The sequence below is a fragment of the Pipistrellus hanaki genome, assembly GCF_964339955.1.
Source record: "Pipistrellus hanaki genome assembly, chromosome: 6".
NCBI classification, from domain to species: domain Eukaryota; kingdom Metazoa; phylum Chordata; class Mammalia; order Chiroptera; family Vespertilionidae; genus Pipistrellus; species Pipistrellus hanaki.
Window position 1 is genome coordinate 87748875 of NC_140508.1, and position 13200 is coordinate 87762074.

At 51.8% G+C, this 13200-nt stretch overlaps 1 protein-coding gene across 1 annotated transcript in view; it reads right to left on the minus strand.

Annotated features, from left to right (window-relative positions):
* Nucleotides 1-1151: 1151 nt before the first annotated feature.
* TAF4B (TATA-box binding protein associated factor 4b) overlaps nucleotides 1152-13200 on the minus strand; it is a 50199-nt gene continuing 38150 nt past the window's right edge. The window contains exons 14-15 of the mRNA XM_084887057.1: nucleotides 11888-11998; nucleotides 1152-3215 (exon numbers count right to left, since the gene is read on the minus strand). Coding sequence (XP_084743183.1) covers nucleotides 3048-3215; nucleotides 11888-11998 — 279 coding nt within the window. The 3' untranslated portion in view covers nucleotides 1152-3047. The remainder of the gene's footprint in view (nucleotides 3216-11887; nucleotides 11999-13200) is intronic.

Sequence of the window (13200 nt, forward strand, 5' to 3'; positions counted from 1 at the left end):
TTGCCAGAAAAACAAGCCTAAGTCTGGCTTGTATTCCGGGGGCCCTCCGGCCTGGTCGCACCCCAAATCCCAGCGCTGTGCGGTGTAGACGGGGCGCGGCGGGAAGGGACTCCGGGTTAATCGAACCACCGGACGGGCGGAGGAAAGAAACAGAAACAGTCAGCTCTTCCCGCCGCCTCTCGGCCTGAGCGAGGTGATGGATGAGCTCATCTTCCACACAAAATAGCCTTTGTCTCCTCTCCCTGGCGGCCGCTGCGGAGAGGGCGGTAGGGTTTGCCTCAACTTGCCCACTCGCGCGGGAGCGGCTCATTTCCAGGGTCACGCTGCAGACAGAATGTTTCCTGAGATCTGCTGTGGTTTCCGTGTTAGCCGCTCCGGCCCGGACTTCCACGTGAGCACAGCCAAGCCCCGGAGGAGCCGGAGTGACAGCCCGGACCCACCGGTGCCCTTCGCCTCGGCCCCGCATTTGCTCACCTGCTCCTGTGTCTCTGCTGAGCCTTTGAGAACGCATGGCAGCCATCAGGACATGCACCCGCGCACCGCAGCCTGAAGTCGCCTAACACCATTCTCCTCCAGAAGAGTCAAGAATCTCTGTGACAATCTCTCTCTCTCTCTCTCACACACCCACACACACACACACTCATACAACACTCAAACTCACACACACACACACACACTCACACTCAGACACACACACACACACACACACAATCACAGTGTCCATGTTCAGGTCGCCCCACTCACTGCCCCAAGGACTTTGCTTGGAGCGGTCTGGGGCCCGCCCTGGGGCCGGTCACGGACACACGGTGCCTGCAGCCCCTCTTGCTGAGCACGTTGAACCCACAGGAAACAGCGTCAGACTTGCCACTCACACGCAGCAGGAATCTCAGGCAAACGAGAACTCCATCTTGGAGTTGACTCAGAAGCAATAACCTTGAAGTCCAGTCCCCGCACAGACCTACTTCCAAAAGGCTAAGGAGCTGCTGCATTAAGTCACACGTTAGCATAAAAGACCTAACTCGCTGAGAAATGGCGAGGGCACTGCAGTCCTCACACACACCCCATAAGCCAATGGGGGGTGGGGGGTGAGCGGGGGCACATCCATCTGACCCAACCTCCCATTATCTGTGAGTCAGGAGCCCCATTTTGTGGCAGAATGGAGACGGAAGAGGAGCAGACAGGGACCGAGAGACACATGGGAGGTGACCGCAGCTGCCAGGAGGAGGGCAGACTCCTGAGAAATTCCCAGCCCCTGTGGGAGAAGGGCGAGGGGTCCCGGCCTTAGCAAAGGCACAGCTTTTCCAAAGAAAGGGCTGCAGTCACACTTGGGTCTGCAGGGAGTCTGGACCCAAGTTGGCGTGTTCAAACAAGGACCAGCACTGCCAGCCCCCGCTCCAGACTGACCGCTTAAGATCTTGGGGTTTTAGACTTATTTTTATTGATTTCAGAGAGCAAGAGGGAGAGGGAAACATCAATGATCAGGATCATGACCGGCCTGCATGCCCCCTACTGGGGATGGAGTCTACAACCCAGGCCTGTGCCCTGAACGGGAATTGAACTGTGATCTCCTGTTCATGGGGTGATGATCAACCACTGAGCCATGCTGGCCAGGGTAAAGATACTGGTTTCAAATGTAGAGACCAAACAGTTATTCTTCTAATAAAATAATTATTTTAATGAAGTATTTGAAATAATTTCAAACATCTGATCAATAAGATTATACACAAATATGAGAATATGCCACAAAAAAATAAAGTTAAAGCATTTAAATATACAAAAAAAATTTAGGTATAGATCTCTTCGTAAAGTACTCTTAACATATACATAATTTATAACACGTACACAGTAACTTCTGGAACGAAAGATGGGCCACTCTGAGACTCGCCTGAGCGGTGTGGCCGTGACAGCCCCTGGAAAGGAGGGCGGAGGCCCCACTCGAGGGCTTCCCCCTGAATTCTCTGGGTTAGAGGCAGCGCTTGCCCACTTCTGTGGAACTTTCTTGGAGTGTACTCTCCTCCTGTGACTGACTACAGCGACCATTTGTCAGCAGCCACACGGTGGCATTTAAAACAAAACAGCAAAACAAAGCAGGGTCTGCTTCAGTGAGATCAGCCTCGTGGGCGAGTCTAGAACATGCTTCTCAGCTGCACGTGGAGCCGAGCCCAAGAGCTGCCAACCCTGCACTGGGGCTAGAACCCCCCCCCCCCCCCCCCCAGTCCTGTTAAAACCTTTACGTCAGCAATTAGGATTTCTTTAATGCAACAAGGTGCCTAAAACACAGGGCAACTAAAAGAGTTTACAAAACTGTCCTTGAGGTCAAAGCGATCACAGAACAGAGAACTTGGTTTTGGAGACTGCAGATTCGAAATGTTGCGAACATTCCCTTTGCTCAGGCTGGCTGTTTTCCGTCAACAAAACACGGCCTGAGCTCTGGGCCCGACTCTGCGGGCACAGGCGGCCGCTTCTGGCTTCTGCTCCTCTTCCTTCTCCCTGCTCAGTGTGGCGCGGGCCTTCAGCCCTGGTCCGCTCCGCCTTCTCTGTCTGCAGTGAGGTATGTCAGCAGCTACACCGTCAGCTTTCCCCAGCGAGCTGGCCTCCTGTGGCCACAGCCGCATCATGTGAACGGAGGACAGCAGCTCAGCACACGGTCCCCTAGGTCCCACCGGGCCCCGTCTGACACGGGACTCAGCGGCCAGTGGCACGGCCTACCCCTGTGGCTGGTCACCTTCAGCGTCAGGAGGCGGCTAAGCAACGGGTTCCACAGAGCCCCTGGGGAGACGCCGCCAGCGGCCCCGCCCAGCACCCTGCCGGCGGTGCTGGGACGCCGGGAGAGCCCGCCCGGCTGGCAGTGCGGCGAGCACAGCCGAGGGCAGGCAGGGCTCTGCCCAGCGGTCCCCGCACAGGAGCAGATGCCTGCGTCTGCGTGACCGTCACGACCGGTTCCCAGGTGCACATAAGTAAGGGAAGTTCCTAACTGTAAACAAGGGCCCGGTGCTGAGCCCCCAGGGAGCTCCGGGCCGAGCCTTCGCCCTCGGCGGGAGGAGGCCTCACTTGAGAAGCGCGAGGTAGAGCGCGCGCGAGTGCTTCATGTCCCGCTCCTGCTCCATGCAGAACACCAGGTCCCGCAGGCAGACCCGCGTGGCCCGCGGGCGGGGCAGCTGCCTGCTGCCTGCCAGGCCGAAGGTCCCGGGAGCCAGAGGTTTGTCCTTCAAGCCCTGAACAGAGGAAAGGGAGAACGGGTTACAATAAGCTCAGCCACTGGTCAGTGCCGCCAGGCCCCGCCTGCAGGACGCGCCTGCTGCTCACCCAGCTCAGGACCCACATCCTGGGCTCCCGGGCCACGCGCAGCTTCCTACCAACTTCTCTGCCGCACAGCCTGTCCTCCCTGAAGGGCTGGGACATGACTTTCGGGAATAACGGGGAGGCCAACAGTTTTGAGTGAGGTGACTCCACAGGGGCGTGTGCAGGTAAGCCTGTTAGAGCTCCCACTTTGAATGTGGGCAGTCTTCTGCACATCATCCATATAATAAAAACCTAAGCAACCGTATGGCAGAGCAACCAGAACGACCAGTCACTATGATGTGCACTGACCACCGGGGCAGACGCTCAATGCAGGAGCTGCCCCCTGGTGGTCAGTGCGCTCACAGAGGGGGAGCACAGCTCGGCCAGAAGCCCAGCTCACAGCCGGCAAGTGCAGAGGCAGTGGCGGGAGCAGCGAGCAGGTGGGTGGTAAGGAACCAGAGTCCAACTCTGTGAGAGGGCACAGGCTGGGCTGAGGTCTCTAGATTTTGTGCACCAGGCCTCTAGTCTATAAATATAAATATGCAAAGTGTCCCCTTGGGAGTTCGACAGGGAGAACGGGAGTTCAATCACTTGCTATGACGTGTGCTGACCACCAGGGGGTGGCATGGAACATTGACGGGCAACCAGAGGCAGTGGGGTGCTGAGGGAGTGAAGGAAGGAGGCAGGGATGCGGGGATCCTGATCGGCCCAGAAGGGCCCTGATCGGAAGCCAGGCCTAGGGACCCTACCTGTGTATGAATTTCGCACACCGGGCCTCTAGTTATAGAAATAAAAAGGAAAGACGTAAGCGGTTCAGATCCCACCGCTCTATGTCCCAAATACCTCTTGTTCCGTTACTACTCTTTTAGAGCCACAAACTCTAATCATTCCCTCACATTTTTGTTTGTTTTGTTTTGATGGAGAGGAGAAAGTCCCACGCTATGGTCTCCAAAACATTAGGGTCAAAACAAGTCAGCTTCCATAGCTCCCCTTGTCCTGAGAAGCTCCTTGAGTTCTATTGGGACGGTATCTACAAATTACCTGAAGATGAGGAAATGTGTAGCTAGCGATGGACATTACTTTGAATAAAGCATTTTTTATGTTTCTCTTGAAAGTATTGTGTTTTCTTTGATGACAAAATCCGCATTTTTAACCGGCACACAAGGTATATACTATGGGATACGATGCAGCCATGAGAAAAGATGAAATGCTGCCGTTTGGGACAACGTGGACCTTGAGAATACCGTGCTAAGCAAAGTAAGTCAGACAGAAAAGTCAAGAACCTTATGATGTCACTCATATGTGGGATATAAAGCTGAAAGCAACAAATGAACAGATAAGAAAAACAAACAGAAACCTCAGATACAGACAACAGCATGGTGGTTATCAGAGGGGCGTGAGTGGCAGTAAAAGGAAAGGGGGTCAAATACAAGGTGACTGAAGATCTGACTTCAGGCGGTGGGCACACAGGCAATACACATGTGGTGTGTCCTAGAATTGTACACTTGAAACCTTTATCATTTCATTAACCAATGTCACCCCAATACATTTAATAAAAAATGAATGAAACCCAATACACCTGTATTAAGACAGTTTTCTAAATATCAATGTATACATTCCACTATTTAAAAAATAAGATTGGGCCGAAACCGGTTTCGCTCAATGGATAGAGCATCTGCTTGGGGACTGAAGGAACCCAGGTTCGATTCCAGTCAAGGGCATGCACCTTGGTTGCAGGCATATCCCCAGTAGGGGGTGTGCAAAAGGCAGCTGATCAATGACTCTCTCTCATCGATGTTTCTAACTCTCTATCTCTCTCCCTTCCTCTCTGACAAAATCAATAAAATATATTAATAAATAAATAAATAATAAGATTGGAAGAAAAAATAAAAATACAGAATTCCTAGACAAAGGGTAGTTTTATGGAAAAGTCCTCGATTCTCTTTTTTTTTATTTTGCCACATTTCGTTTCAAAAACATCTTGATCGGGTGGGAACCTCCTTTCTCCCCCGAAGGCTTACACAGGAGATGCTCCCCTGACGTAGGAAGCAGACCTGGTTCAGTTACTATACTTCTGTGACCATCCGCTATCATTATTCCCTCTACATTTTTTAATGGAGGGGAGGAAAAGCCTTTGTATGATCTCCGAAATCACTATGGTCCAAACAAGTCAATTTTTTTAAATTTTTAAATCCTCACCAGAGGACATCTTTTCCATTGATGTTTAGAGTGGAAGAACACAAAGAGAGAAATGTCAATGTGCAATACACACATTGATTGACAAGGCTCATGCCCTTAACCTGAATCGAACCAGAGACCCTTCCGTCTGAGGGGCGAAGCTCTAACCCAGGGGTCTTGAAACTTTTTAAAGTGGGGGCCAGATCACGGTCCCTCAGAGAGCTGGAGGGCCGGACTATATGAACTACTAATTCCTACTGTAACACCTTGGCTGCGCTCACTGCCCAAAAAACCTGGCGGGCAGGATCAGACTCCTCTGCGGGCTGCATGTGGCCCGCGGGCCGTAGTTTGAAGACCCCTGCTCTAACCTATGAGCCAACAACGGCCTGATCAAGTCAACAATCTACACATATTCACAGAATGCCTGGGGGCATCTCTCTAATGGCCAAATAAAATTTCCTTAGAAGATACTATTCAGGTTGGGGGAACGTGATGTCACCACGTTTCTGCACGCCTTGGGAGGAACCTGGGACGAAGTGTGGCTGGCCGCTCCTGCAGGCTGTTGGTCATGAGCCATTGGTACAGACACAGGGACGTCAGCCAGGAGTGGCGTCAGGCTCCAGCCGCCTCCTCCCTGCCCGCACTGCCCCCTGGAGGTGCTGTAACGCACTGTACATGACCAGCATGGAAACCTTTCCATGCGATTCTGCAGAATGGCCCACCAGCCCGGATTAAAAAGTGCACATTAGGAAGAGAGTGAAGCAGGGGTGTCATGGGCAGTGAGTGGCAATTCTGTTGCAGATTGGAATTTTCTGTTTAAAGTTATACAGTACACTAAGCAGAGAAATTTCTCTTAGTCAAAAATTGGTTACATTATGCTAAAACTGAGTCTCTATATATTTACAAATGTTTTCTAACTGGAGTTTTCCCCAAATCGGTCATTTAGTGTTTTATATGAATTGTGCAATTAAACGGTTAGGTGGATGCACTCTTCTGGGCAATTCTACCTCAGTGTAAATGCCCAGGGACATGTCCTCTGTCCCCCTAAAGACATGTTTCTAGTTTGGGACATGCCAGTCCCAAACCAGAAACCACCCAAAGCCCATTAAGAGTAGAATAGCCAAAACCGGTTTGGCTCAGTGGATAGAGCTGTCAGCCGACAGACTGAAGGGTCCCAGGTTCGATTCCGGTCAAGGGCATGTACCTTGGTTGCGGGCACATCCCCCCAGTAGGAGTGTGCAGGAAGCAGCTGATTGATGTTTCTAACTCTCTATCTCTCTCCCTTCCTCTCTGTAAAAAAAAAAAAATCAATTAAAAAAAAAAAAAAAAGAGTAGAACAGATAACAGTGAGCAGTCACACAAATGGGACAGCACACAGCAGCAGCAAGCTGGGCACCTGGGAGCATCACAGAAATGTTAGATGGAGGCGGCAGACACGGGAATATAAGCCGTTTGAGCCCATTTCTCTGTAGATAAAACAGGCCTGGCAGAGGGGAGGACAGAGGCCCGAGGGAGAGGAAGGTGTGGGAGGTATGTTGGCGATGTTCTCATTGAAAATCAGAGCCTCGGCCTGGGTGCTCTTCTGGACCCATGTGACATACTTCAAACAGAAGAAGCACTTAACAAAACCCTTGGTTAGGTAGGAAGTAAAAGGGGGAGTAAAGAGGGAAAAAGAGAAAAGAAAACAAAGCAAAATTGTTAAGCAGAAAGCATGTACAAAGACCTAATGATCTGGGAAAGGAACAAAGGGGTCACAGGTCATGTGTGTCATGTGACAAGCCTGAAGGGCCCGGGGCAGAGCCACATGGCAGCTGCCGGCACAGGGTTGAAAAGCAGGTCATGCCGACAGGATGCGGCAGCGCCCGGGGCAGGGTTCTAAATGAAGCCACCCAGGGACCGCCGCCAACAGAAGGGCCTTTCAGCTTCCCACTGGCCCGAGGTGACAGCAGCCTCCCCTCAGTGACCGCCTGGAAAGCAGCCTTCCTCGAACCGGTGCAAACGCATGCCTTTTGTTCCCGGGCCTGCGTTTTGGGAGAGTCCGCTTGTCATTTTCACAGAGACCAGCAGACCATCAGCCACCTCTCCACTGACCACAGGAAGGGGTGGGGGTGTGCACAGTTAAAGCCCTTTCATCGTCAGCTTCCATCCTCTTCCGCCCACCGAGTCCTCTCCCAAGCTCCTCAGCATGGCTGTTCCCGCCACCCTATTCTCTCAAGTCCCGGCTACCTTAGAGCTCGTCTGTCCTGCCACTCTCCTTCATCCCCTCACACCCCTCATCCTCCCCACAGCCCCCTGTCTGTCCCAGTGACATTTTTAAATGCAGTGGAGCTCTGAATGCCTAAAGCTAACCACTAACTAACGGGCATGTCACACACGCGGCAGCGAGTGGAGGGCGTACCCCGGGACCGGCATGCCCCGTGACGGGAGTTCCCCACAAGCTCCTCCTGCCACAGCCAGCAGCTCTCGGCTTGACAGAAGCGACCACAGGATCTCTGGATGCTAATGGCAACCTCCCCCACTCTGCTCCCAAATGGCAGGACCCAGCCAACAGTCTGCGCTCCTGAGACCTGACAGGTAGCCAGGCACAGAAAGGCCATGTGTAAGAGGGCGGGAAAGCTGCATCCGTTTCTCGCACCGCCTGCCCGGCTTCACTCTGAGCCCATGCCACCTCGGCAGCTATCAGGGGAAAGAAAGCAAGAACTGGGCACGGGAGCAGGAGTGAAATGAAGAAATGGCTTCAAAAGAAAAACCAAACCTCTTCTGAGCCCCGGGAGCAGGGTCACCAAACAGCGCCCTGGTGCTTGGCCTGTGTGACAAGAACACAGACACCTCCGCTCCAAAGACCAAGCTTCCGGCCGGAATGACAGCCCGGAGAAGACCGAACGAGGCTGACTGCCCTCTGCTGGCCAACAAGCAGGACTTTTAAGCAACAGATTCGCCCTGATTACCTTCATTTTATTCTGAGCTATTTCAGAACACTGACAAGCCTGCGTGTTAATCGGGGAATCCTGTCACTTCTAAGTCTTTTATAAAAGTAACATGTCAAACTAGACTGATGTGACATGAGCCACGGGCTCTGAGTTCTAACCAGTTGTGTAAGAGAGCAATAAAGATAATGCTGGCTGTTCTATGGTAATGACCCCATCTTGACCCAAAAGAATGCCTTCTTAAATTCCAGACTCATTTCCCATTTCCTAGTGAGGTCTCCAACGCAATGTACCACACATTCACCACCTTTCTAGTCATATTCCTCCTCCTCCTCTTCTTTCTTGTTGAAAGGTCAGAAACCTCGCTGTGACCAGTATGAGTATCACACTAAAATAATAAATAATCCAATAACACCGTTTTCCTGCCCACACCACTCCATGGCACACCCTCCTCCAGGACCGGGGCCAGCATCCGAGCAGGACGCACAGCCTCCACCAGCAGACCGAAGCTGCCGCCGTCTCCTCTCACTCCCTCCTCCGACTCAGACTGTGACCAGGCACCGAACAGCTCCCTCCTCCTCCCCACACCGTCCTCTCCCGCAGACCTCGTCCCATCCCTGGACCACATCACCCGTGGCACCTTTCCCAGTGCCACACACACACACACACGCACACGCACACACACACACACACACCACGTCGCGATGCGGTGTGGCTCCCGGGTGGTTAGCAGTGCACTGTCTGACTACCAGCACCGGCATCCAGTGAGGGCCAATACCTTGAACTTCCTCACTGGCCAGGAGGCAAGGATTGGTGCCTCTGAATATTTTATAGTGCTTGGCACTTAACTGGTATCCCATCCTTGTTTGCCGTACAACCAGGTGTCCAGTGCCCAGGAATAGCACGGAACAAACAGTGAAGTGAGCCATCTCCGGGCTTAGAGCGTTTACAGTGAGACCCTGTCATCCTGCGCTTTGAGGCACATGAATCTGGAAGAAAACACAGCCTGTGGATGGCCTGTTCCCAAGCATTACTCAGCTCGTGACCACGATCTCATCTCCCCGCTGCCTCGGAGCTGCCACCACGTTGTGTTGGAAATGGAAACATATGGAGATGGATAAATTACAATACGTCAACGAAACGTGTGGAACATCTGAAGACAGGGGTAAGATGTACACATTATGTCATTATGTAAAAGAGATTAACAGAAATATTACTGTACTATGAATTTTGTAAAAATGTGGATGTGATTACTTTCTACAATAAATCCATTATTTTTGTGAAAATAAACATTTTAAATATAATAAAAGCCTAATATGCAAATCGACCAAATGGCAGAATGACCGGTCACTATGACGTGCAATGACCACCAGGGTGCAGACACCCAACGTAGGAGCTGCCCGAAGCCCACAGGACTGCCAAGGCGGGTGCCAGTGGGAGTGCCCCCACCCCCATCACCCCTCTGGTCTCCCCGCATGGGTGGTGGCAGCGAGAAATGGGGCGGTGTGCGGGCAGCACCAGACTGGCCAAAGCAGGTGCCACCAGCTGCCCCCCATCACCCTGCCAGTGGCCCACAGATGGGCCCTGATTGCCTATGCATGAATTTCGTGCATCGGGCCTCTAGTTTTAAATATAAAATTTTATGTTACCGAACCAGGAAGGAATGCTTACATAAATGCTTACATAGGAAGTCTGAGGAGCCACAAGGCTCACGTGCCAGGGAAGCGCTGGCAGTGAGGGAGCTGCTGGAAAGGCAGGAAGGAGACCCTGGATGAGGAAGGCCGGGCTTCCGAGCGCCTGTTCTTTGGGAGGGGACAGTCCCCATTCCACATCACGTGAAGCCAATGCTGCTTTTCAAACCCAGACATGTCCTTTCTCTGCGATGGCAGCAGGCAGATCAGCAAGTGGTCTCGTACCCTGGACAGGCTAGCTCAGCAGGCTCCAGGCTCACCGGGACGGCAGACGCTGAGCGCAGGGGTTCTCCCCTGGCATGCACGCACCTCACCACGTGTCCCGATGGCTGCCTCTCTCTCACCAGTTCCAACAGCTTGGTATCGGTACTTGCATTCGCACAATGGCCCGGAGAGAAAGGCTGCCCGGATCTGGGAGACTGGCTACGACACAGGCCTGACGGGGAGATGGTGAGTGAAGGTACAGTGCTGAGCCTGCCAGCTGAAGGCATCTAATTCTGACGGTCTTTACCAATAAGAAGAGAGGGAAACGCATGTGCCAGATCAATGCCTGCTCACCAAGTGCCAGGGGCCGCACTGACTTGCTCTCACAGCAATCACAGCCGAGCACTCACCACAATGGAAGCCAACACCGGGTTAAGTCTATACAAGCAATCACCGTCCTCTGAGAGCCACCCGTCTTGACTGCCGACAGGTGAGCTGAGGGGCTGTGGTGGGAATCACCACTAAAGCATCTTTCCCCCCCATTGCGGCTCTGTGCCCTTCTGGGGGAACAATTCCCATGTGGTGGGTAGGCCACATTCTAGTGGCTCTACTGGGCTTTCTCGCTCTCCCAGTCAGGGACCCACGGAGAGAACTCTAGTAGGTGTTAGGTAAGTCTATTCCAATTCCGCATTCCAGAAACACGGAAGTAAGCCCCTCCCGCCCACTGGGAGATGGACCTCAGGAAACTCCATTGACTGATGGCAACAGTGGTGTCGGGTCCCCAGAACCCTCAGGCCTGGCAGGTCCAGCAATCGCTAAGAAGTCTAGTAACTGTCCCTGCCCGATGCCCGGGCACTAGCAGACGCCGAGCGTCTTGGGAAAGGCTGAGGAGGAGATGCCCGCAGACAATGGCTTGTACAGCCGGGTCCTTCCTCAGGAGGACCTGGCTTTCCCTTCACTCCAGCTCTCTGGGCCCAGGAACTGGCGTGAGCCCGCGGACGGCTGGGGGGCGCTAACCCTGATATCTGCTGACACTGCAGCAGCTACACCTAATTAGTCTTCAGCAATTAAGAGCGCCTGCCTCTGCCACTGACTTCTACCACTCCCGCCGCCGTCAGGGTCCTGGTTTGATGGCACCATTTCTGTCACCACCACCTTGAAGACAACAGCCACCAGAGCCCCCAAGGACGCCGAGGCTCCCCTCATGAACGTGCATCTCAGAGCGTTGGGGGACAGAATGGCTGAGGTTTGTGGAAAAATAAGCTGCAGACCGATCTTCACAGACAGGCTGGGTTCAGATCCACAGGAGAGAGGATTACATAAGACTGCTACAAAGAAGGCACAGAAATAAGATGATGAGAGTGAGCCTCCGTGTGACCGGAGATGGAATATGGAGAGAAGTACAAAGTAAGTGTTAAATAGGAGACAAGTTCAAGGTGATACATACTTCACGGCCTGAAAGAATATTTGGGGTTTATAAAACAGGCAAATGGGCATGTTCGGAAGCTTGGAGGTAAACGCGCCAGACATGGGGACTGCCTGCATGAATCGCTCCCAGGTGGGCTCTGCTGACGGAGGAATGAGGTAACAAGCTCTCCATCCTACCTCGCTCCCCGGCGCAGCCTCCAGCGGCCTCTTCCTCCTCGGCCCGATGGCCGCCAGGGCGGTGAGGTTGGCGTCTCGCTGCTGGATCTGTGCGAGCTCCATCTGCTGCAGCTAGAAGGCGGGGAAGAGAGGCGGCGGTCACACAGGGGAGAGCGGGAAGCTGGCCCGGAGCTACCTCTGTCTCCGTCACATGTTTACAAGGAGCGGGATGGGAACAGGCAGGAGTGCATGGTGTGACCATCTTGCAGATGCCATTTCTCTGTGCTTGACTCTAAATTAGGCCCCTTAGAACATTCAAATCAGTAAGAGCTCTGGGGGTCAGGGAAAGATGAAATGACAATATTTTATTTTTACCAAACATTTGCGACTAACACAGAGTGGCTCTGTTCTTGGAATGGGGCCAGTGTATTTGATTCTTTTTTTAATCAAGTAGATCCAAGATAGAACACTTTCTAAATATTTTGGAAAGAAATTATATTGAATTCATTTAATCTTGCTAGGAAAAAGAACTGAACAAAGGTGGCAAGGGAGAGGGGAAATGCAGGCTTGGTACCACCTGCTCTCATTATGAGAAGTTCACATTTACTCTTACAAATTAAAAAAAACAAAATGCTATCTACCAATTCATCTCTCAGGAAATAATTATACACAATATAAAAAACAAAGCCATCCCACACAAACGGCAGGAAAAACTAATCTCAGGTCAGATGTTTGTGAAGGAGGAACAGGATAAGATCTTTAAGGATAAAAGGGTAAGCTTTATGATATATTATTTTCCATTACAGGGACACAATGGAAAGAAAGTGCATAAGTATCTTATCAATCCTTAATTAAAACAAAGAGGGATGCCCATGGCTCAGAGCAATAATAGTTGCCCATCCCCAAATAATCTGTCATCAAGCCAAGCTTGCTGATAAAGGATTATAGGTACAGTTCTCATATTACTTTTTTCAGATACGATTTTTACGTAAGTTTTCCACTGGAGACACATGAGCATGAGAAATGCTTTGCTGATGAAAAGAAATGTTTCTGGTTTCAATTCTCTTTAATGTCTCCCTTCCAGTTCTCCTCACCCCAATCCGGAAACCCTGGCATTCAGAACTGCATTTTCCTTCTCTACTTGAGTGTAAAAACCCACATCGATTGTAAGATTCTTACTAGATTTCCAATTGCTTGCCTCAGCTCCTACATTAATCCAAACAACCAGGGCCTTTAAGCCCTCATCAGTAACCTGCTGCTGCTGGCCCCGGAGCCGTGTGCGGTGATGTTAAGAAACAACAAATTTCTAGTCCAAGAGGCGCAGTTCAGGAAAA